The 23993-nt window shown below is 45.1% G+C and overlaps 1 protein-coding gene across 3 annotated transcripts in view; it reads left to right on the top strand.

The window, feature by feature from the left end:
• Positions 1-23993, top strand: part of DENND2A (DENN domain containing 2A) — a 253271-nt gene that overhangs the window by 218353 nt on the left and 10925 nt on the right. For all 3 annotated transcript variants that reach the window (XM_069227903.1, XM_069227901.1, XM_069227902.1), the window contains one exon: positions 477-716. In XM_069227903.1, coding sequence (XP_069084004.1) covers positions 477-716 — 240 coding nt within the window. The remainder of the gene's footprint in view (positions 1-476; positions 717-23993) is intronic.

Genomic DNA, 23993 nt, shown 5'->3' with positions numbered 1-23993 from the left:
TTCAAAATCACAGAGCGGGCACCCTCTGTCATTGGATAGATCGCAGAGGCGTGAACAAGAGCCACTGGCTAAACTCCAGATCAGTGATACATCTCTTACTGGATAGTCCCTAGAGCAGCCTCACTTTAAATCCTACAACCACCTTCCAGTGTCAATGAGAGGATCCTCCCATTCTCACTAAGTAAATAGCAGACTGCCATGTATTATCTCTAGGGCAGTCCTATAGCAATAACCTTTCAGTGTTGCTGAATAAATCCTATAGAAGTGACCTCTTAATATCAGCAAGTCAACCTTCTAGGTCCTCTTAGTTGTATGTCCATATTGATATGCTGAACCTTTCTATATTTTCTCTTTATCTGCTTTTATTTATTTCCTTTTGAAGCTTCCTTCTATTCCCACAGACGACTGCTTATTATAACCCTTCCTCTTTTCCTTCCCAGCTCTCTCAATAATTTTCACATAATTTTCCCACTCAGACTCTAGCCCTCTGAATGAGATTGTCTCGGAGTCCTTTGTGCGATTCTTCGTGGAGGTTGTGGGTCACTATTCGCTCTTCCTGGTCCCTGGGGAGCGGGACGAGAAAACTCTGCATCGGGAAGCTTTCCGCAAGTCTGTCTCTTCCAAGAGCCTTCGTCGATTCCTAGAAGTCTTCATGGAAACGCAGATGTTTGGTGGATTTATCCAAGACCGGGAGCTGCAGAAACAGGGATCCAAAGGTGAGCCCCAGCCGGTGATTACTGCTCCAAACAATGGAGCGTTTAATTCACAGCTGCCCCTCTCATAAGGCATAGGGGAGAAAGCTCAGGGCACCAACTTGTAAGCAAAGTTGCAAATTATTTCAGTACTCTGTGTAAAATAGGAGTTTTGTTTTAATGATTTGGTGGATATTGAATACTGTATTGCCCTCTAACCTACCTCATCAGTGTGAGACGGTGGGCATTACAAAGAAGGGGTAGAGGGAGATGTTGTAATGTGAAGCAGAATAAAATGATTCTTTGCCTAGTGCAGTAAAAGCTTTGCATTTGTTTATATAGGTGTAATTTTTAAGAACGTGATGTGGATGGGACTTCAGTCCACTTGCTACACTCTTCAAGACCCCAGAATAAGTACATGCTTAGATGATTAATCTTGTAAGCCATTCAGAAGAAAAAAAACGAGCCATGTTGAAAAGTAGTAGTTGAAAACTTCATGTTACTGGTCATCCCATCCCTCCAGTTGGGTAACATTTAGTTCGGTGGCATGTGTAGCTGCAGATACACATGCTTTGCATAGTCTGCCGTCTGGTGTTGGGTCGGAGTGTTACAAGTTGTTTTTCTTCGAAGAAGTCTTTTCGAGTCACGAGACCGAGGGACTCCTCCTCCTTTGGTTCCATCGCGCATGGGCGTCGACTCCATGTTAGATTGTTTTTTTTCCTCCATCGGGTTCGGACGTGTTCCTTTTCGCTCCGTGTTTCGGGTCGGAAAGTTAGTCAGAATCAACGGAAAATTCGTCGGTATTGTTTTGTTCGGTATCGAGTTAGATTAGAGTCGACACCGAATCCAGAAGAGCTCCGGTAGCCCTTCGGGGTAATTTCGATGCCCCGTCGGGGCCTGGTCGGCCCGACCGCGTGCAACATCGAGACTGATGGAACGGACCCCGTTCCGATTCTGTCCTAAATGCCACAGTAAATATCCCTATACAGACCAACATTTGGTCTGTAACTTGTGCCTGTCACCCGAGCACAAAGAAGAGACGTGTGAGGCCTGTCGAGCGTTTCGGTCGAGAAAAACGCTCCGAGACCGAAGAGCCAGAAGGTTACAGATGGCGTCCACGCCGACAGGACAACGAAGGTTCGAGGAAGAGGGAGAAGAAGAAGCATTCTCCATCCACGAATCGGATTCCGAAGAATTCGACGTCGAAGAAACCGTGAGTAAGACGTCGAAACAAACATCACAGGGAAAAACAGACAAAGCCCAGGGGACGCCACTGCCAACAGGCCATGGCTCAACCCATAAAGTAGGTGACCGTCCATCGGCACCGAAGAAGGGCGAGACGGTGCCGAGATCGTCCGACTCAGGTCGAGACACAGGCACGCAGCAATCTCAGGACCGAGAAAGTGCCGCAGAAAAGGGTCGACACCGAGATAGCGGCACCGAAGCTGCTCGGCATAGAGACAGCGGCACCGAAGCTGCTCGGCACAGAGATAGCGGCACCGAAGATGGTCGACACCGAAAGGGTGCGACGCCGAAAAAGAGGAAAATCTCGTTGGAGCCGAAAATAACAAAAGGCACGGTTTCGGTGCCAAAACGCCCAGCAACCGAACCGAAAGCCAGTTCCTATTCAGAGGAACAATCACTGTCCTCCCAACTACAAAAACACCGATTTGAGGAGGAATTAAAAGAAACAGACGTAGATCACACGCAAAAGCGGATCTTTATACAAAGTGGGACAGGGAAGATCAGCACACTTCCCCCAATCAGAAGGAAAAGAAAACTAGATTTCCAAAACCAAGACAAGACACCACAAGCAAAAGTGGTAAAGAAGGTAACTCCACCACCCTCTCCACCACCGACAACTCATATATCACCGGCACAGACTCCGCCACAATCACCAGCTCATACCACCATGAGCCAAGATGATCAGGACGCATGGGATCTCTATGACGCTCCAGTATCAGACAATAGCCCTGAGTCGTACCCCACTAAGCCCTCACCGCCTGAGGACAGTACGGCATATGCACAGGTGGTAGCTAGGGCAGCAGAGTTTCATAATGTATCACTGCACTCAGAGCCTATCGAGGAGGACTTCCTCTTTAACACCCTGTCATCCACCCATAGCAATTATCAAAGCCTTCCTATGCTCCCGGGGATGCTAAGGCACGCTAAACAAATTTTTAAGGAGCCAGTGAAAAGCAGAGCAATAACTCCAAGGGTGGAGAAGAAATACAAGGCACCGCCCACAGACCCTGCTTTTATTACATCACAACTGACACCAGATTCAGTTGTCGTAGGAGCAGCTCGTAAAAGAGCCAACTCACACACATCAGGCGACGCACCACCTCCTGACAAGGAGAGCCGCAAGTTTGATGCAGCGGGGAAAAGGGTTGCAGCACAAGCTGCAAATCAATGGCGCATCGCCAACTCGCAGGCACTCTTAGCGCGATATGATAGAGCCCATTGGGACGAGCTGCAGCATCTCATCGAACACCTCCCAAAAGAATTCCAAAAACGGGCAAAACAAGTGGTTGAAGAGGGACAGAACATTTCCAACAACCAAATCCGTTCTTCTATGGATGCAGCAGATACAGCTGCAAGAAAAATAAATACTGCTGTAACAATAAGGAGGCACGCATGGCTGCGCACATCTGGCTTCAAACCTGAGATACAACAGGCAGTGCTCAATATGCCGTTCAATGAACAACAATTGTTTGGCCCAGAAGTGGACACTGCAATTGAAAAATTAAAGAAAGACACTGATACAGCTAAAGCCATGGGCGCACTCTATTCCCCGCAGGGCAGAGGCACATTTGGCACATTTCGTAAAACCACTTTCAGAGGAGGGTTTCGAGGTCAAGCCACACAAGCCAGCACCTCACAAACAACACCGCCTACCTACCAGGGACAATACCAAAGGGGAGGCTTTCGAGGCCAATACAAAGGGGGCCAATTCCCAAGAAACCGGGGAAAATTTCAAGGTCCAAAAACCCCTCAAAACAAGCAGTGACTCACAGGTCACTCAACCCCTTCACACAACACCAGTGGGGGGAAGACTAAGCCAGTTCTACAAATCTTGGGAGGAAATAACAACAGACACTTGGGTCTTAGCAATTATCCAACATGGTTATTGCATAGAATTTCTCCAACTCCCTCCAAACGTCCCACCGAAAACACACAATATGTCAAAACAGCATTTAGACCTTCTAGGACTAGAAGTTCAGGCATTACTGCAAAAAGAAGCAATAGAATTAGTACCTGGTCCACAAAAGAACACAGGAGTTTACTCACTGTACTTTCTAATACCCAAAAAAGACAAAACTCTAAGACCAATATTAGATCTCAGAACACTAAACACCTACATCAAATCAGACCACTTTCACATGGTGACATTACAAGACGTAATCCCACTGCTGAAACAGCAAGACTACATGACAACATTAGATCTAAAAGATGCGTATTTCCATATACCGATACATCCCTCGCACAGGAAATACCTAAGGTTCGTATTCAAAGGAATACACTACCAATTCAAAGTGTTGCCATTCGGAATAACAACAGCGCCAAGAGTCTTTACAAAGTGTCTAGCAGTAGTAGCTGCACACATCAGGAGGCAGCAAATACACGTGTTCCTGTACCTAGACGATTGGCTAATCAAGACCAACTCGCTAACAAAGTGTTCACACCACACAGATTATGTTATACAAACCCTTTACAAGCTGGGTTTCTCCATCAACTATGCAAAGTCACACCTTGTGCCGTGTCAAACACAGCAATACTTAGGAGCGACAATCAACACAACAAAAGGGATAGCCACTCCAAGTCCACAAAGGGTTCAAAATTTTCACAAGGTGATACAAGCCATGTATCCAAATCAAAAGATACATGCAAAAATGGTATTAAAACTCCTAGGCATGATGTCCTCATGCATAGCCATTGTCCCAAACGCAAGATTGCATATGCGGCCCTTACAACAGTGCCTAGCATCACAATGGTCACATGCACAGGGTCAACCTCTAGATCTGGTGTTGATAGACCGCCAAACATACATCTCGCTTCTATGGTGGAACAGTACAAATTTAAACAAAGGGCGGCCTTTCCAAGACCCAGTGCCACAATACGTGATAACAACAGATGCTTCCATGACAGGGTGGGGAGCACACCTCAATCAACACAGCATCCAAGGACAATGGGACGTACATCAAAGTAAGTTTCATATAAATCACCTAGAACTGTTAGCAGTATTTCTAGCATTGAAAGCATTCCAACCCATGATAACCCACAAATACATTCTTGTCAAAACAGACAACATGACGACAATGTATTATTTAAACAAACAGGGGGGGACACACTCAACACAGTTGTGTCTCCTAACACAAAAAATATGGCATTGGGCAATTCACAACCACATTCGACTAATAGCACAATTTATTCCAGGGATCCAGAACCAGCTAGCAGACAATCTCTCTCGGGATCACCAACAGGTCCACGAATGGGAAATTCACCCCCAAATCCTGAACAATTACTTCCAAATTTGGGGAACACCTCAAATAGATCTATTTGCAACAAAAGAAAACGCAAAATGCCAAAACTTCGCATCCAGGTACCCACACCGGCAATCCCAAGGCAATGCTCTATGGATGAATTGGTCAGGGATATTTGCGTACGCTTTTCCCCCTCTCCCTCTCCTTCCATATCTGGTAAACAGATTGAGTCAAAACAAACTCAAACTCATACTGATAGCACCAACATGGGCAAGACAAACTTGGTATACCACACTACTAGACCTGTCAGTAGTACCTCATGTCAAACTACCCAACAGGCCAGATCTGTTAACACAACACAAACAACAGATCAGGCATCCAAACCCTGCATCGCTGAATCTAGCGATTTGGCTCCTGAAATCCTAGAATTGCGACACTTAGGACTCACTCAAGAGTGTATGGAGGTCATAAAACAAGCTAGAAAACCTTCCACTAGACACTGCTATGCAAGTAAATGGAAAAGATTTGTTTGTTACTGTCATAATAATCAAATTCAACCATTGCATGCATCTCCAAAAGATGTAGTAGGGTATTTACTACATTTGCAAAAGTCAAATCTAGCTTTCTCTTCCATAAAGATTCATCTCGCAGCAATATCTGCATACCTGCAAATTACTCATTCAACTTCCCTATTTAGAATACCTGTCATAAAAGCGTTTATGGAAGGACTAAAAAGAATTATACCACCAAGGACACCACCTGTTCCTTCATGGAACCTCAATATTGTCTTAACAAGACTCATGGGCCCACCTTTCGAACCCATGCATTCTTGCGAAATGCAATACCTAACGTGGAAAGTTGCATTTCTCGTTGCCATTACATCTCTAAGAAGAGTAAGTGAAATTCAGGCGTTTACTATACAAGAACCATTTATTCAAATACACAAAAATAAGGTAGTTCTAAGAACCAACCCAAAATTCTTACCAAAGGTTATCTCACCGTTCCACTTAAATCAAACAGTAGAATTACCAGTGTTCTTCCCACAGCCAGACACAATAGCTGAAAGAGCACTACATACATTAGACATCAAAAGAGCACTAATGTACTACATTGACAGAACAAAACTAATTAGGAAAACAAAACAACTATTTATTGCATTTCAAAAACCTCATACAGGAAATCCAATATCAAAACAAGGTATAGCCAGGTGGATAGTTAGATGCATCCAAACCTGCTATCTTAAAGCAAAAAGAGAGAGCTGCCTATTACACCAAAGGTACACTCAACCAGAAAGAAAGGTGCTACCATGGCCTTTCTAGGAAATATTCCAATGAACGAAATATGTAAGGCAGCAACATGGTCTACGCCTCACACATTTACTAAGCACTACTGTGTAGATGTGTTAGCTGCACAACAAGCCACAGTAGGTCAGGCTGTACTAAGAACATTATTTCAAACTACTTCCACTCCTACAGGCTGAACCACCGCTTTTGGGGAGATAACTGCTTACTAGTCTATGCAAAGCATGTGTATCTGCAGCTACACATGCCACCGAACGGAAAATGTCACTTACCCAGTGTACATCTGTTCGTGGCATTAGTCGCTTCAGATTCACATGCGCCCACCCGCCTCCCCGGGAGCCTGTAGCCGTTTGGAAGTAATCTTCGACATTTGTACATTTGTAAATATATTATTTTAATCTTCATTTTGTACATACTTATTCATTCCATTGCATGGGCACTATTACTAGCATACACAACTCCTACCTCACCCTCTGCGGGGAAAACAATCTAACATGGAGTCGACGCCCATGCGCAATGGAACCAAAGGAGGAGGAGTCCCTCGGTCTCGTGACTCGAAAAGACTTCTTCGAAGAAAAACAACTTGTAACACTCCGACCCAACACCAGACGGCGGACTATGCAAAGCATGTGAATCTGCAGCGACTAATGCCACGAACAGATGTACACTGGGTAAGTGACATTTTCCTTCACCAACTGACGATAATTTATGATGAGTGTGATATTAGGAATTTGCATCACCTATTGGTGTTTTACTACTCTCCTTCCTATTATTATTTATTTCCTTAAATTGCTAAATTACGTGTTTGTAGCATGCTGTGCACACTCCTGCCATCTGCTGTGGGTGCGGACTTTTGCAAGTTAGTTTTTTCTCATGATGCTTCCCTGAAAACCACAGTGCACAAGGACAAAGTCTCCACCTCAAATTGTTTTGGAACCATCGATCTACAATCAACATCCATTCTGCTTCAGTGAGAATCCAGTAAGAATCGCCAGCTACCACACTGAAAGACCACTTTCAACGCTTCTATTCACCCGAAACGGGGGGGGGGGGTTTCCTTAACCCCAAGTTTGTTATTTATCAGTTTGACTGGAGAACACACCGTTTCCATTTTACAATTGAGAGTTCCAGTTGTCGGACCATCATGAGTATGCAATCTCTGCTTACCTTGGGATGACGAGGAATCAACATTTTGGGCCTGCCAGGCCTTGGAAAAATAAAAAGACAATTAATTATAGAAAGGAGTGTTGGGGGTGGGGGGTGGTCGGGGGTGTGTTATAAAATGCAGCACAATAACCCTGCAGATTCCATGACATTTTTTCGACGTAAAGAACTTGAAGGCACTTACGATGGGAGTGAAAATAAATCCAGATCCCTAGCAGTTCAGGCAGAACAGCTCTGAAAGCCTCTCCTGATAGGACTCTGATCTCGAGGAACAACAAGCTTCAGTGGCCCCAGGAAAACCTGCACCCAGGACAGACTGCACCAAAGGCACCCATACCTGACCAACATCAGAGAATTACACCCCCGCCCCTTCTCCCCACTGACTGTACGCTAATCCACCTCAGCCTCGAGATACCGTCTTGACACCTTCAGCACCCAAGTCGACTTTGAAACCGGCTCAGAGGGGATTCTCACCTCCAGACTTAATGTCAAGCAACAGATTCCCAGCCTCGAAATTCCAGAGGTGCCTGATGTCAGGCAACATAAACTTTATATCCACTTAACGTCTAGGAATATTCCGGCTTGATCTTTGCAGCTGGAGGCAGCTACTCCATTCCTCAAAAAGAGAAGACTCCCTTTGGAGGAGGCTGTTTCAGTGGAGCTACAAACGTCCCACCACAAACTGCATGCAACAAGACATCAGCCCAAATCCACCACCACCTCAACCGAGCTCCATTTTCCCCACCCAACACACTTGCCACAGAGGTCACCTCCACACACACATGGACTCTGATCATTTGAGAGAGTTTGAACCCCAGAAGCTCTACTTTGAAGCAGTACCACAAGGTGATGGAGAGGATCCTTGACAGGACTACAGTGATGACACACAGGGCAACACAAACCTCAAACTGTAGTATAGTTCATATTTTTTAGTTAATATTTTTATCTTATTACATGACAATTGTCTATTGTTAAATTACTTTTATTGTTATATTATTATTTGGTTGTTGGTATGTTCCGCTTCCCCCCATGCTGCTCCAGACATTAAAGATTCTGGAATGTGGTAGTTGTCAGTTGGAGATGAGTGGAGCAGCTTGGAGGTGAGGCTGGAGTTCCTGTGTGGATATCTTGAAGAATAAACTCATCAACAAGATTTTATTGCTGTCTCCAGAACGCTATTTTCTAAATTACAAGAAAGAATTCACTTCATTTTGGCGACGAGGACCCAGTTAAGGCTTCACTACCCGATGACATGACCATCTACCATGCTGTCATATAGGGAGCAGCTGATCACCCCAAGAATTAACTCCTCATGGAGCAGGAGGAGGATTTCTTAGTTGACACCTTATCTAAAATTGAAATGACTCTGCAGAGAACTTCAAACTTCAAAGCAGAGACTGGCAAAGATTCAAAGAGCCAGTTGAAGTTAGGGTGGTCACGCCCAGGATTGTGAAAAATCAGCCCCAGATGACCCTGTCCACATCAGGGGTCATTTATCTCCAGACGTATTTGTTGTGCATCTAGCTGGCAATAGAGCATTTTCACAAGGCACTGAAGTTGCACCCACTCTTGACAAAGCCACAAAAATCATGCAGTGGAGCATCTGTTGGGGGTGGGCAATAACTTTCTGGCTTGTTAAGACACATCAACAAGTACACAAGTGGGAGATGAATCCCCAAGCACTTCAACAGTACTTTGATAACTGTCTCTTCGCCAACACAGAAAATGTATGTGTTTTTGCTAATCTCAGCAGGGACAGTAGCGGACAGAATGACAGAATCTCATCCCAGGAGGGCAATAAAGGGACTCTGTTTTCCCCTGGCTTCTTTCTACGCTGCGTTTTAGTCTTTCAGTCCTCCCACTTGGTCAATAATCTACCCCAGCCACCTAGGTAAGGACCAGAGGCAGATTTCCAGCTCATCGTTCGCTGCTTCCTGGCAAGGAGTAAAGCTAAATCTGTAAATCAGTCCATTGCTTTCCGAGCTGTGCTACCAGCATGGAGCATGTAAGCTTAGTACACAGAGCTGCAGAGTGCCCATCAGTGACCCTTAGTAGCACCTTTATGACGGAAGCCCAGTATGGGGCCAGGATCAGACAGGACCACACAAGATGGGAAAACCCAACATCCGTTGCTTGACAGCAGGGACAAACTGCCGATGCCACGGGGAACATAGTATGCAGTCGCCGGGGTGAAAGGTACGCTTTGTGGAAGAAATACAGTTGAATAAGCGTGAACCTGGCATTCCGAGTTACCTTGACGGTACAGGTCATTCTTGACTTCCAGGCGGAGTCAGAGCACTGACTTGACAGTGCTTGGTACAGTAGGGTAATTGCCCTGCTCATTCCAGATGTGAGTAAAGAATAACAGGCAGTCATGTTCAGGGGGTTCCGAGGAGCCCATCTTCCACCAGTTGCAAATCCAACCTATCAAAGCTCAGGGTAATAAAATATGTCCTGCCGGTATGTCATAAGTCCCTCTTAGGTTCGAGAAAGAGCTCAGTCTATCTCCAATGAAAAGATCTCCCATAATATTAAGACCCATGTCAGGCCATGCCTCTAAGCTGGCCAACCCTCTGGGGAGCTGCCAATAGTGGGCCATCAGCAAGGCGAGCTCACAAGAATATGGTGTTCTTGAGTGAGTCGTCTGTAGTGCGCTAGCCTACGCACACTACGCTGTGTGGATTAGGATGTTCTCCCCATGAGCCACTGAGGCAGGAGTGGGACGCATTAATATGTGTCAGGAGCGTTCTTGTGGGCTTCACGCGCTCACGTGTGCTCATCACATCCCAATGCGCCAACCTTCATCGGGCGACCCACTGCTGCTAGACAGCCAAATATTTTAAATTTGAAATCCATTGCAGCCAAATCCCCCCTCGTCCACCGGTAGATGCAACTTCCTAAGGGCCACCCTACGTCTGGAGGTTCCCCAGTATAACGTGGTAAGTAGGCTTGCCAGTTCCCGGAGGAAACCCCTAGGAAGTTCAGCCTGCAGTGCTGCAAAGAGATATAATAGTTGTGGCAACAGGGTAATCTTAGATATGCATTGGTCCATGAACCGAGACCAGCAATTCGCTCCAAAAGGATATTGAGCTCTGTGCTGCCGACAAGGACCTAGTGAGGTTGCCCTCCTATAGCAGTTCCGATGCTCTACATGCGTCCACCCCCCAAATAACAGCTACAGACACGCTCCAGAATAGTAGAGGTACATCGGGTCTTCTCTGGGTTAGGTCAGAGGGGAAAGGCGCATGTACATTTGGTTCTCAGTCAGCTGCTGGTCCCAGTAGTGCCTTGCCTTTCACTACGTCAGTACAAGTGGCTCCATTACAATCGAGAACAGCAGCGGGGTCAGGAGGCAGCCCTGTTGGGTACCAGGCCGCATATCACATACCTTGGAAATCACCACACCTGTCCGTACCCTTTAAAAACATTTTTTTTAACATATTTTCATTACACAATGCGAGCATGTACGACATTCAAGCTTTGAAATTTTTAATCATGATAAAACATGGGAGAAAATCAATACAATATAGTGCAGTACTTTGTACTGAGTTGTGTTGTGCTTCTTTTACATAGTAATACTAATCTAGTGAATCATAAAGGTGTGCTAAATCAATATCCATTGAATAGGATTAAGTTCAGGATCAGGCCGAGGATGAAAGACTCTTCCCAAATGGCATGGTATTTCCGTGTGGCCCCGATTCTTTGTGCATACAGAAATTCTTTAGCTTGGGCTGCTCTCATTTTCTTTTCCCAAAGATCATGGGCCTAATTACAGCCTTGGCAGAGGGGGTTAATTCGTACCAAATGTGACGGATATCCCACCCGCCGTATTACGAGTTCCATAAGATGTAATGGACTCGTAATACTGCGGGGGATATCCGTCACAATTGGGACAGATTAACCCCCTCCGCCAAAGTTGTAATCACGCCCCAAATGTTGGAGATAGGGTGGTCTTCCATTGTTGTAGGATCAGGGACTTGGAAATCAAAGTTGTGATAAAAAGTATTGTTTTGCGTATTTGGAGAGCCTGGGATGATTGGATATACCGAAAAGTGCCCCCAATGGTTCTGGGGCTAACACTACCTGTACTTTCGAACTAATCGATTGAAACATTTTGGCCCAAAAATGAGTGACAGCAGGGCAAAGATAGCAGACATGCAGCCAATCCCTAACCTCACAATGGCATCGGAAGCAATTGCTTGGAATAGACGAGAGTATAGTAAAGCATCCACTTGGTGAGGAATGACATTCTCTTAAAATTTGTACCTTGTAAGGCTTTAGAAGAAAGGTTACTATAATGTTTCCTCGTCTGGGGATTAATCACGCAAGCTGTAGCTGCTGCTATTCTGCTTAGAGCAGAAGGGAGAACTTTAGCTGACAATTCCTCTAGAAAGATACTTTACCAGTTACCGACCCCTGTCTTTTTCTGCACCCATATGGCTTGTGTAATTCTGAAAGATAGTGACTCAGCTGGATATTGACCTAAAAAAACATTGATCGGATAAAGTGAAAAATCTGGAGGTACGAAAAGCTTAAACGTGATTGAATAGCTGGGTTGCTACTTTGGCGTTGTGTCCATGATATAACATTATCCCCTATTAACAAAATCTTGTAACTTTCCCAACCCAGATTTTCCCAGTCGTTTAGGGCTTTGGTAGCAAGAGGAAGCCCAAAAGCGACAGCTTCTATTAGTGGAATAGTTGGATGGATCAAGTAAAATGATAGTTCAGTTGAAGTTCTACACCTCTTGACCAAAGAAGATTTGGGATCTTATATCTAGTGCGTTTCGGAAGCCATGGCATTTTAAGAAAATTAGACAAATAAATATTGTTCTCAAGAAGCATCTGTTTCAAATAGAAGTTTGAATCAACATGATGTGTGGAAGAAGCACTCACAATCCAGTCTAGATAGGTTGCCTCATAATACTTTTTGAAATGGGGTAAGGCCAAGCCACCATCCTCTATAGAGAGCTGCACTGTTTCCAGCCGAGTGCAAAGTTTTTTGTTTGCCCAGATAAATTCACGTATTACATTGAGATCCTTGATCATTACGTTATCAAATATAAATAAGAAAAAAAGGTAGTATCATCATTTTGATCAAGGCAATGCGGCCGATTATTTTTAGTGGTGAATTCTGCCATTTAAGCATGAGAGCCTGTGCTTTCTTCAGTGTAGCGAGGTAGTTCAACGAGTAAAGGTCGGACATGCTGTGTGTGACATAAACGCCTAAGTATCTAATAGGATGAGAAGTCCGATATTTAGTTTGCATGTCGGCTGGCAACACTGAATCTTGTATCAAACAGAAACTTGGCCACAAGGGGGAAGTGTGTGCCTTGACTTCCATGACAAACCTAGGCAATTTATCAGAAAAAGAACCCTTTTATCTCAATATGGTGTTCTTAAATCAATTCATACTTTTTATTTTTACATTTTTTTCAACAGTTTCATATATTTATCATTTAAAACAGATTCATCAATCTGCGGGCATAGGTCTTGCAAACCGTGCTTATCGGAGCCGTAGGCTGTAGCAGACGGTGAGGGTCCTCGGGAAGAGGAGCGGTTGTGGCAGGCTGCACTACCTCCCCATCCCTCCCCAGTTGTCCTCTTCTGCAACAGGACTCAAACTTCACCCAAAAGAGAGGCAGTTGTGTGGCTGCAGCTGCTCGCCCTCCTTGTTTTCTTTTTTTTTAGTTGCTGCTTGTTAGTAAGCTCATTAAATATTTAGATCTCGGGGCAGTGGATTAGCCGCCAAACCTTTTCCTGCGGATGCATACAAGAGAGTGAATTTAAAAGGCGAAAGCGAACCCCGTGGAAGTTGGAGCTGATTCAGAAACTCCAAGCAGCATCCCCTTCTTTGATTCTTGGGGACACTAGAGAATTGTCATTGAATTCCTGGTGATGTCTGTGTCACTGCTGGCGTATCCTCCATCAAATCCACTGAAGAGTCCCAAGTCACCTTGAACCTGCTCACCTAAAAGATCCCTCAAAGCTGGGTGAGAGGATTCGCCAACACAGCATGAACATTTTCTAGGAGGAACGACACAGGTGTTTTTAACCGCCATTAAGAAACAGTTTTGAAGAGTATTGTTGAATATCTGTGGACCAATAGGTGCTGCTGGCATAGAGAAATGTTCAGTCCTGATGATGACCCATTATTGATTCATGTTTATACATAGGGTCGAAACGTCGACATAATTTGATGTGGATTAATGTAGAAAATATAAGGTGACTTCAAGACACCTGGAATTAAGGAATCTATTTGAAGATCACTGATTTCCTTTTTTAACCACACTCTGTATATATTGTATATAACCCTTCGGCACTATGCATATCACAGTATTCACTTTCACTGCGCCATCACTATATTCTAATTGATTAATCTATTTTAAATGATAAATATATGAAACTAATGAAAAAATAAAAAGTATGAATTGATTTAAGAACACCATATTGAGACAAAAGGGTTCTTTTTCTGATAAATTGGCTAGATTTGCCGTGGAAGTCAAGGCGCACACTTCCCCCTTGGGGCCAGGTTTCTGTTTGATATTTACTTACCCATGTCTAAGGGTTATTGGGTTTTGTCTCATTTTGCTAAATAACACTGGATCTTGAGCATTAAACAGCAATGCTTTAGATTTGGATTAATTAATTTGATAGCCTCCCAGGTTGGAAAACGTTTGAATTTTGCTAAAGGCCTTTTCAATATTCTGATCGGCTGCAAGGTATATGATTGCATTATCTGCAAAACGTTTTCGCTCGGGGGCACCTGGCATTGGGGATTTTTGTAGAAATAGCAAAAAGAGCAAAAAGGACTGGAGACAGGGCATCCCTGCTGTGTCCCACGCCGTATTGAAACCTTACCAATTACTTGTGAATTGATTAAAATGTTGGACTCTGCCCTCGATAAAAATTAGAAAAAAATGACTTTTTTGTTAGGAAACTTAAATTTGGGGAGGATTGCAAAAAGGAGCTCCCATTGCACAAGGTCAAAAGCTTTTTCCGCAGCTAGCATTATTACAGCTGCTTTAATTTTATTCACAGAGTAATAATCAATTGCCTGAAGCAGAAAGTTTGTCTTGGTAGAGATAAATCTTCCCGGGAGAAAACCACACTGATCATGGTGGGTAAGCCCCTGAGCTAAAGGCATAATGCGAGCTGCCCAAATTTTCATAAGGATCTTATAATCATTATTAAGAATACTAATAGGGCGATAAGAATCAGGTTTTTCAGCAGGTTTGTCTTTCTTACGAAAGCTGACAATAACTGCCGGGGTAAATTAGCTAGGTACTTTTTCAACATTGAGTATTGCATGAAAGAGTGCGTTTAAGGTTGCCGCAATCTGGTTGGACAGGATTTTATACAGCTCCGCTGGAAGACCATTTTCCCTGGGAGCTTTGCCATTTGGAGAATCCGTAATGGCTCCTTCCATCTCTATTTTGGTGATGGGCTGCAGCAGTGTAGATTAGAGCTCTTAGTCAAGACTCAGTAGAGAGACTGATCCAAGATATTAATTAATGAGCTCATCGCTTGTAGCTGACTTGGGAGTGTAAATATTTGTATAATGTGTTAGAAACACCTTCCCTATCTCCTTAGCCTGGTCGACCATATGCCCCTGGGATTCGTCAATAATGGATTTGATTAAGGAAGCAGTCTGGCGTTTTTTAATATAGTGTGCCAGGAATTTAACTACATGCTCACTCTTTTCGTAATATTGCTGAAAGCATGTATTATGATTGACAATCTCTTGTTTTAAAAAAAGACTCTTCAATTGAGTTTTAGCTTCATGGAGGCGACTCCATGACGTTTGGTTGCCAAGTGCCTGATGCAGGCGCGTGGCATAGTTGAGTTCCTGCTGAAGGCTGTTTACTTTCTCCTTCTTGGCTTTCCTAAGAAAGGCATTAAAACCTATGGTTTCCCCTTTAATGTGTGCCTTACATGACACCCAGATGGGGAAAATAGAGGCAGTTGCTTCATTTCTACTTAAAAACCCGGCAACTGATAATTTGAGTGCAGAAGTCCAGGTTTCATTAGTTGAAGATTTATCCAAACACCACCTGGGTCTTTCTCAGTGCTAAGCAGAGAATGATAGTTGTACCAATGGAACGGAGTGATCCGAAAAGAGATTGGATATAATATCAGAACCCCCTCTATCCCAAAAATGAAATACTAGGAAGAAGTCGATCCTTGATGCCGAGTTAAACCTTATTGAAAAACAGGTAAAACATTGCTCTTGTGGATGATCCAGCCGCCACGGATCCTGTAGAGCCAGATCACGAACAAATTTTGTCAAAAATCGATGTGCTTGTGGTTCATTTTGTGACCGAGCCATCTAGATTCCTATCTTGAATAATATTAAAGTCTCTACCGACTACCAAATGGCCAGGAAGTGTGCTCCGGACTTCGCAGAGAGGTGATTTAATCTTATATGGGACCATAGAAACTTGTAATGTGCATTAATTGCCTTCCTACCTTAATGCTGACAACTATCCATCTTGCTTGAGAATCCAGATGGACCTCAAGGACTTCTCCTTGGAAGCCCCATGTTGGGAGAACTGCCACCCCCCGGATGGTCGCATTAGCGGAAACGAAAAAGCAATGAAAAATCAAGTTTGGGATACTAGGACAGTTGTCCTGCTGTTTGAAATGAGTTTCCTGTAATAAAATCACATGAGCCTGAGAGGATCTTAACCAATGGAGTATTGCTCTAAATTTATGTGAATTATTCAGCCCATTTGCATTGCATGACACAATTTTAATGAAGCCAGAGGAGAACGTGCCAGTTTGCCTATCACTCATCTGGTAAATAATAGATGTTTTTTAAAGGCCTGTTGGCACTGAACCTGACCTTACAATCTATATAATGTGCGTTCATGATGATTTTTATCCTCAGTAAGCCCTTTTTTCTCAGCACAATCCCTCTAGATGATAAGTTGCTAGTTTCCTTGCGTTTGCAACCTGCTCTCTTCACCCACCCCAGTGGAAGAGCCCACCCAACAAGTGATCCCACCCCCTCCCATTCACCAATCCTAGGCCTGCCTGTCATGACCTCGTCCTCCCAGTGAACCCTGTCCCTCCCAAAAGTGAACCCCCGATCCCCAAAAATGAGTGCATTGATGGGGGACCCCTTGAGTCTGTGTCTGGAAAGAAAGGCAGGTATGGGCCAGTGAGGAAAGGATGGGAAAAAGCAAGGGAGAGGAGTAGAGTTATAAAGTAATACGTGTAACATCATATATCTTCATGTATCATCATAGATCATCCGGTACTTGTCCTTCCCCTCCTTCCCCCTTCTTTTATGACCATGACATTCCTGACGTATATCTAGCATGCATCTGACACATAAGTTAAGCCTTAAGAGCGGCAAGAAAGTCTTTTGCTTGTTGAACACTTTAAAAAATATGGCCCGTTATGAAAAACTTTTAGCTTCGCCAGTTGGACTATGCCAGCAGGGGCCCCCAGTTTTTTAAAGTCATCAATAAGGCTAACAATTTCACAACGTCGACATGCTGTAGTTATAGACATATCAGAAAAGACCCTAAAAGAGAAATCACTTTCAACTTTGAACGTTCTTGTTTTAATGACTTGAGATAAGATCTGTTCCTTTATCCTGTAATCACCAAAAACTATCAAGATAGTACGTGGATATTTGGAATTCTGAGACCGTGTTGCCGGAACTCTATAGTCCCGCGTGATGGTCAAATCTGGGTAAACCAAAGTCTTGTCAAGAAGAATATAATTGTGTATTAAGTCGGTTATGACTTTTGTAACTGAGGACGTCGTTTCAGTTTCTTTTGGAATTCCAACAAATCTCAGATTAGAACATCGAAACCCATTTTCAGTATAATCCAGTTTGTACTGCAGCGCCTCTAATTCAGTCTGTGTCTGGCTCATTGCAGTTGTGGGTCCATGATACGTATCTTCAAGATCTGAGACCCTCTGCTCCACTTGGGAGACCTGAGACGTCAAATTCGATATGTTAGAATTGAGCTGGAGTAATTGATCATTAGTTTTTTCAAAGATCCTGCTTGTGGGTTAGTTTAAGGTCGCGTAGTTCCATTAAGATAAGGTTCAACATGGTAGACTGTGTAGCTACAGTTGGCTGATGTTGGAGGTAGAGCAGGATTGTCCTCCCTAATGACTTATAAACGTGACACCAGAGGAAGAGGATTAATAATGCCTGGAGTGGCTGAGGCTGTGAGAACCTCTAGGCTCTTTAGAGACTGGTCATCTAATGGATTCACCATCAGGAGGGAGCTTTTCTATCTCTCTGCCCCTTTACTGTTAAACCTAGAAAATAAGGGGTAGGAGGGTTTTCCTGTGGCCTGAGCCTCCGTGTGTGAGGGAGCGGGAAGTGAAGCAGTACCTAAATCTACTGAGGTAGACCCCGCCCCGTTGCTGAGAGAAAGGCAAGGAGATCCCTCTCCCATTAGGTCCATGATAGGTATCGATAAAGGGGATAACAAGCCTGGGCTTGCCAATGTGCTGGTCGTTCCTGCTTCTTGATGGCTAGTATAAAGATTTGCCTGTGGAGGCAGCTGGGGTGACAAAGATGTTGTGGCGGAGTTTGGCCCCTCCTGAGAACCCTCCATACCTTCAACATGTTCTTTCTTGGATTCCATTTTTTGTTTCCCTACAAGTAATTGGGTCAAGCCTTTGGTTTTACCTATTCTCGAGGATCTACCCACTGCACGGGTCTTGGAAGAAGTGTCCCAGGAAATATGTTTCATGCTTTCCAGAAAAGGAAGCCGGGGAGGAACCAAGATGCAACAAACCGCATCTGTGTTGCACAGACCGCTTCTGCTGCCACCCTGAATTCTCACACCACCTCAGAAGCCGCCTAGAGCAGGATCCGTGGTGCCCCACACCGTGTATGACCCCTATATGACTTTAAATATGATATTCCTTGCCCCCTACCTGGAGCCAATAGTGTAGTACGTTAAGAGAGTTACAAATTTTAATGTCAGCGCAATAATATGGCTGGTGCCCCTTGCCTTGCAATGTTGTCACCTGATGCTTGCCTTACTCGCTTGGCCCTTTCAAGATAGGAGCTATGCCCGAGATTACTCCATTCTCAATATTCAGTCTCACATAGATTTTCCTGGAAATTTATCAGCACAAATAATAGGCCCCCTGATATAAGAAGTAGAACCAAGAAGTCATTGGATCAAGAGGAAAAAAAAAAAAACTGTCTCCCTGAAGTGCTTCCAATATTAGTTTTTGCCTTTCTGTTTATATATTCCACATGCTTCAAGACTTTTTAAAATCTGCATACAATGCAAGCAGTACTGTGGAACAAACGTTCGTTCTTCGCCTGCCGGCCTTTAGACACACCCACGGCCCGTTACCTGCTCATCGCCACTGAACTTGCCTCCAAGCTATTTTTAGGCTGGTGTGCTGCAGGGTCAGTCGCTTAGGCAGGTAGGTAAGTTCAGTCAGGTGCCTCCGGTGTTGAAGGAATGGATACCAGCAATCCCGCTTGCCACTCAGCTCAGCTCTGGCTTTCCACTACTTCCTCACCGCATCAAGCCGCTCTGAGCCTCCTCCGAGCCCCTTTTCGTGCCGCTCCCAGACTCCAGGATGGCGACACTCGACTCTGATTGTCTCCGAGTTCGATCACTCCTCCTTATGGCTCTTCCTGCCTTCGCCTCACCTTGAGCCGCAGCGCTCCGCTTCGCTCACCGGCCCATCACCCTGCCCTCTGACCCGGACACAAACATAGTCACGAGCATGACGGGGGCTCCACGTGACCCTCCCTGTCCGGACCCATGCCCGTGTCTGGGAGTACAAAAGCATGGTCCACTTGACTAAGTATTCTGAACCCCATCCCCAGAAGAACAGCATAGAAGAGATCCCACCACAGGGAGTCAGGCGCTTTACGTATATTCAGTAACATAGCCAGGGCATCAGGTGGCAACGACGCCTGACCATCAAGGATCTGTATGGGTTGCCAAATATTCAGTAGCGTGCTGTGGATGGGAATGAAGCCCATCAGATCAGGGTACACTAGTTTAGTCATGTGAGGCAGCATTCTGTTGGCCAGATTTTTGTAATCTACATTGAGCATGGATAACGGTCGGAAGGAGTCTACTAGGAGCGGATCTTTACATTTCTTGGAAGCAACACTGTTCGGGCCTTGTGAAGAGATGGAGGGAGCAGACTAGTGCACTTCGCCTCATTGAAAACTGTCACTAGTCTTGGGCAACCGCTGCCTGGAAAGTAGAGTAGAATTCTATGAGCAGGCTGTCGGTTCAGAGAACTTTGCCCCCTAGCCATTTCCTTGACTGCTCCCCGGACCCCCTGCACTGTAACCTCCCCCCCCAGTTGTTCAGCCCCCACCAAGTCAAGCATAGGTCGGGATGCATCCACAGTGTAGCTGAACCTCTGAGTCATTGACCTCGACACCTGAGGCGTACCGTAGAAGTGCAGGAATACTGCATTAATGTCCTCCTGCGCAAATACAAGCCAGTTACTAGACTGTTGAATCTGAAGGATAGTATGGCCTCCAGACTCCTCTCTGTGGAGTTAAGCTAAGATGCTCTCCACTTTGTCCTTTTCAGTGTGGGCCCTCGCCATGTATCCTCTGTAATCATACTGGCACTATCGCTCCACCGAGGTGAATAATTTTTCACGCTTGACAAGCAGCTGCTCTCAACTACCTCGCGTGTTGTTCAGCTTCATGCGGAACCCCCCTAAGACTGATTCCTGTTGGCGTGTGTCAGAGTGGAATTCGGTGCACACCCCCATCTTATTAGTGATGCAGTATAACCTTATGTTCGATGGCATGTGTAGCTGCAGATACACATGCTGTGCATTATCCTGCCATCTAGTGTTGGGCTCGGAGTGTTACAAGTGGTTTTTCTTCGAAGAAGTCTTTTTGAGTCACAAGACTGAGGGACTCCTCCCTTTCGGCTCCATTGCGCATGGGCGTCGACTCCATCTTAGATTGTTTTCTTTCCGCCATCGGGTTCAGACGTGTTCCTCTTCGCTCCGTATTTCGGGTCGGAAAAGTTAGTTAACTATCGGAAAATTTGACAGTATTGTTTGCGCTCGGTACCGGGTTAGTGCTAGCACATCGACACCGAAGAAAGAAGCGCTCCGGCGGCCCTTCGGGGCTTCCACTTCTCAGCGGGGCCTGGTTGGCCCGACCGCGTCCTTCTTCAAACCTCATGGACCGGACCCACTTCCGCTTCTGCCCCAACTGCCACGCAAAGTATCCTTATACAGACCAACACTTGGTCTGTAATCTGTGTTTGTCTCCCGAACACAAAGAGGATACTTGTGCGGCCTGTCGGGCATTTCGATCCAAGAAGACACTGCAAGATTGAAGAGCTCGAAGACTCCAGATGGCGTCGACACCAACCGGACACATCGACGTCGAAGAGGAGGAGAGATTCTCCATTTGAGATTCAGACTCGGACGAGTCTGAGAGTGAGCAGCCGAAGACGCAGCAAACTGTGAGTAAACCAGCCTTTGCAAAAACTCACTCCAAAATAATGAAGGCCTAGGGGACGCCACCGCCAACAGGCCATGGCTTAACCCGAAAACACAGTGACCAAACATCGGCACCGAAAAAGGCCTCCCAGCAGCCGAAGACATCCGACTCCGGTCGAGATACCGGCTCCGAACAAACTCAACACCAAGAGTTCGGCACCCCGAAAGTCAAGAAAGTCTCCTCGGAGCCGAAAAAGACTGTTGAAAAAACTTTGGTTCCAAAACATGCAGCCTCGGAGCCGAAAACAGGCTCCTACATAGAAGAGCAAGGCCTTTCTTCCCAATTACAGGAACATAGATTTGAACAAGAACTGGGCATGGGAGAGCCAGACCATACCCAGAGGAGGTTGCATATACAAAAAGACACGGGAAAAATCCGAACTCTTCCTCCAATAAAGATGAAGCGCAAGCTTGCATTCCAAGAAACGGAAATGCAGCCAAAAGCAAAAGTGGCTAAAGAAAGGACACTACCACAGTTCTCGCCACAGCAATCGCCATCACATTCGCCAAATCTGTCCCCGGTAGCAACACCCCCACTGATGCAGTCACCAACGCACACGGGTATGACCAAGATGCATGGGATATGTATGATGCACCAGTCTCAGACAATAGTCCTGATTGCTACCCGGCAAGGCCGTCACCACCTGAGGACAGCACTGCATACATGCAGGTGGTTTCAAGGGCAGCTACATTCCATAATGTAGCATTGCATGCAGAGCCCATAGAGGACGCCTTTTTATTCAACACCCTGTCATCTACTCATAGCCAGTACCAAAGCTTGCCAATGCTGCCAGGCATGTTAAAACACGCCAAACAAGTGTTTCAAGACCCGGTAAAAGGCAGAGCCATCATGCCTAGGGTGGAGAAGAAATATAAACCTCCCCCTACTGACCCTGTAAATATCACACAACAATTAACTCCTGATTCGGTGGTAGTGGGAGCAGCCCGGAAAAGGGCAAACTCTCAAACCTCAGGAGACGCACCACCACCTGACAAGGAAAGTCGGAAATTCAATGCAGCAGGCAAGAGGGTAGCAGCACAGGCAGCTAATCAATGGCGAATTGCCAATTCGCAAGCTCTACTGGCTCGATACGACAGGGCACATTGGGATGAAATGCAACATCTCATTCAACGCCTTCCCAAAGAGTTCCAGAAACGTGCCCAACAGGTTGTTGAGGAGGGCCAAACTATCTCTAACAACCAGATAAGGTCGGCTATGGACTCAGCAGACACGGCAGCAAGGAAAGTAAACCCGGCAGTAACTATTCGTAGACACGCATGGTTACGGACCTCCGGATTTAAGCCAGAAATCCAGCAGGCTGTGCTGAATGTGCCTTTCAAGGAACAGCAACTGTTTGGGCCGGAAGTGGATACGGCAATAGAAAAATTGAAAAAAGACACGGACACGGCCAAAGCCATGGGTGCGCTCTACTCCCCACAGAGCAGAGGCACTTTTAGGAAGCCGCACTTTAGAGGGGGGTTTCGTGCCCAAACCACAGAGCCTTCCACCTCCCAAGTCAGACCTACATATCGGGGCCAGTATCAGAGAGGAGGGTTTTGAAGACAATATAGGGGAGGACAGTTCCCTAAAGCAAGAGGGAAATTCCAAAGCCTAAAAACCCCACACACCAAACAGTGACTTCAATGTCACAAACCCCCACCACACAACACCAGTGGGAGGGAGACTTACAAAATATTACCACAACTGGTGCTCACCCATGACATATGGCATGTTTTTTGAGAAACTATATTGATCTGTATTTATGTAAGGTTATTAGCAACCTCTTCATTAACTCATTATGATATTCAGAAATGAATAGGTAGAACAGCCCTTCTTTATCTCACCTTTTGGTCTTGGGACGCTCAACAGAATATTGCCACCCAGAAGTGCAGAAATAGCACCTAAGAAATCCCCAATAATAATGAGAAATTAGTTGCATTAATAAATAAATGTTTGATACCATTTCAGTCATCAAGTGTTTACAGCAAGACTGTGCAAATTGTTCACATTGCCAAAATGTGATGCATTCACATTTTTGGCACATTGGTCCCAAGTACACCAATGTCCCCTCTGTTTGCCTGCACATAGCGGGATTGAGCTTTCTTAGTTGCATGCTCAGTTATGGAACATTTCAAAAGCAAACCTCCGGCTTGAAGTCTCCTTAGAAAGGTTCAGAGCAGTGCTGATGTCCTTTTTTGTTCTGTAACGGAGCTTACCAGCATTTATGTGCAGGCAGTAGGATGAGGAGCGCACAGAAATATTGCAACATTAAGTGTGCGAAATAAAAGCCGACATGATATATCCAGTCCTGGGCTTTTATTTAACAGACATGCAACCAGCACTTCCCTTGTCACTCTCTTTTCAATATGGACTACTTGTCACTGTCACCCTTCCCTCTGCTGCTGCTCCTTGTCTCCTGTGCTAATAGTTAAAAGACAAAATAAGGGTGTTTTCCTTAAAATGTTTTAGTGAAGTATGTTAAAGTATTTGAATAAACCCCTCCCATCCACATTCCTAGCAGTGACGTGTTATGGCCACACTCTTTGATTTATTATTTTCCATTGTTGGCCCGCTGCGGCCTTATTATGGTCAGAGGCAGCCTTCTTGGTCTGCAGTGCAAAGGGAAATTCTTTTGTTCATTTCTTTTCTTGAAACACCTCAGCTGTTCCAAGTGTCTGGAACATCTCAATTTGCAGACAGCTGGGCTGAGATAAGGACTCAGCTGCTTTTGCGTTTTGAGTTCTCGTCTGTCAGACCAGAAGATATAAGTGTTAGGATGGGAATGTCCATATTAAACAGACCTGTGCTCCTGCCCCAAGTAGCCAACTATGTGTGTAATTGATTTCCTGACTTTTTTTGGTTCT

The sequence above is a fragment of the Pleurodeles waltl genome, chromosome 4_1 (assembly GCF_031143425.1).
Source record: "Pleurodeles waltl isolate 20211129_DDA chromosome 4_1, aPleWal1.hap1.20221129, whole genome shotgun sequence".
NCBI lineage: Eukaryota > Metazoa > Chordata > Amphibia > Caudata > Salamandridae > Pleurodeles > Pleurodeles waltl.
Note: the sequence above shows the minus strand (reverse complement) of the source record. Positions and strands in the feature narration are given on the sequence as shown.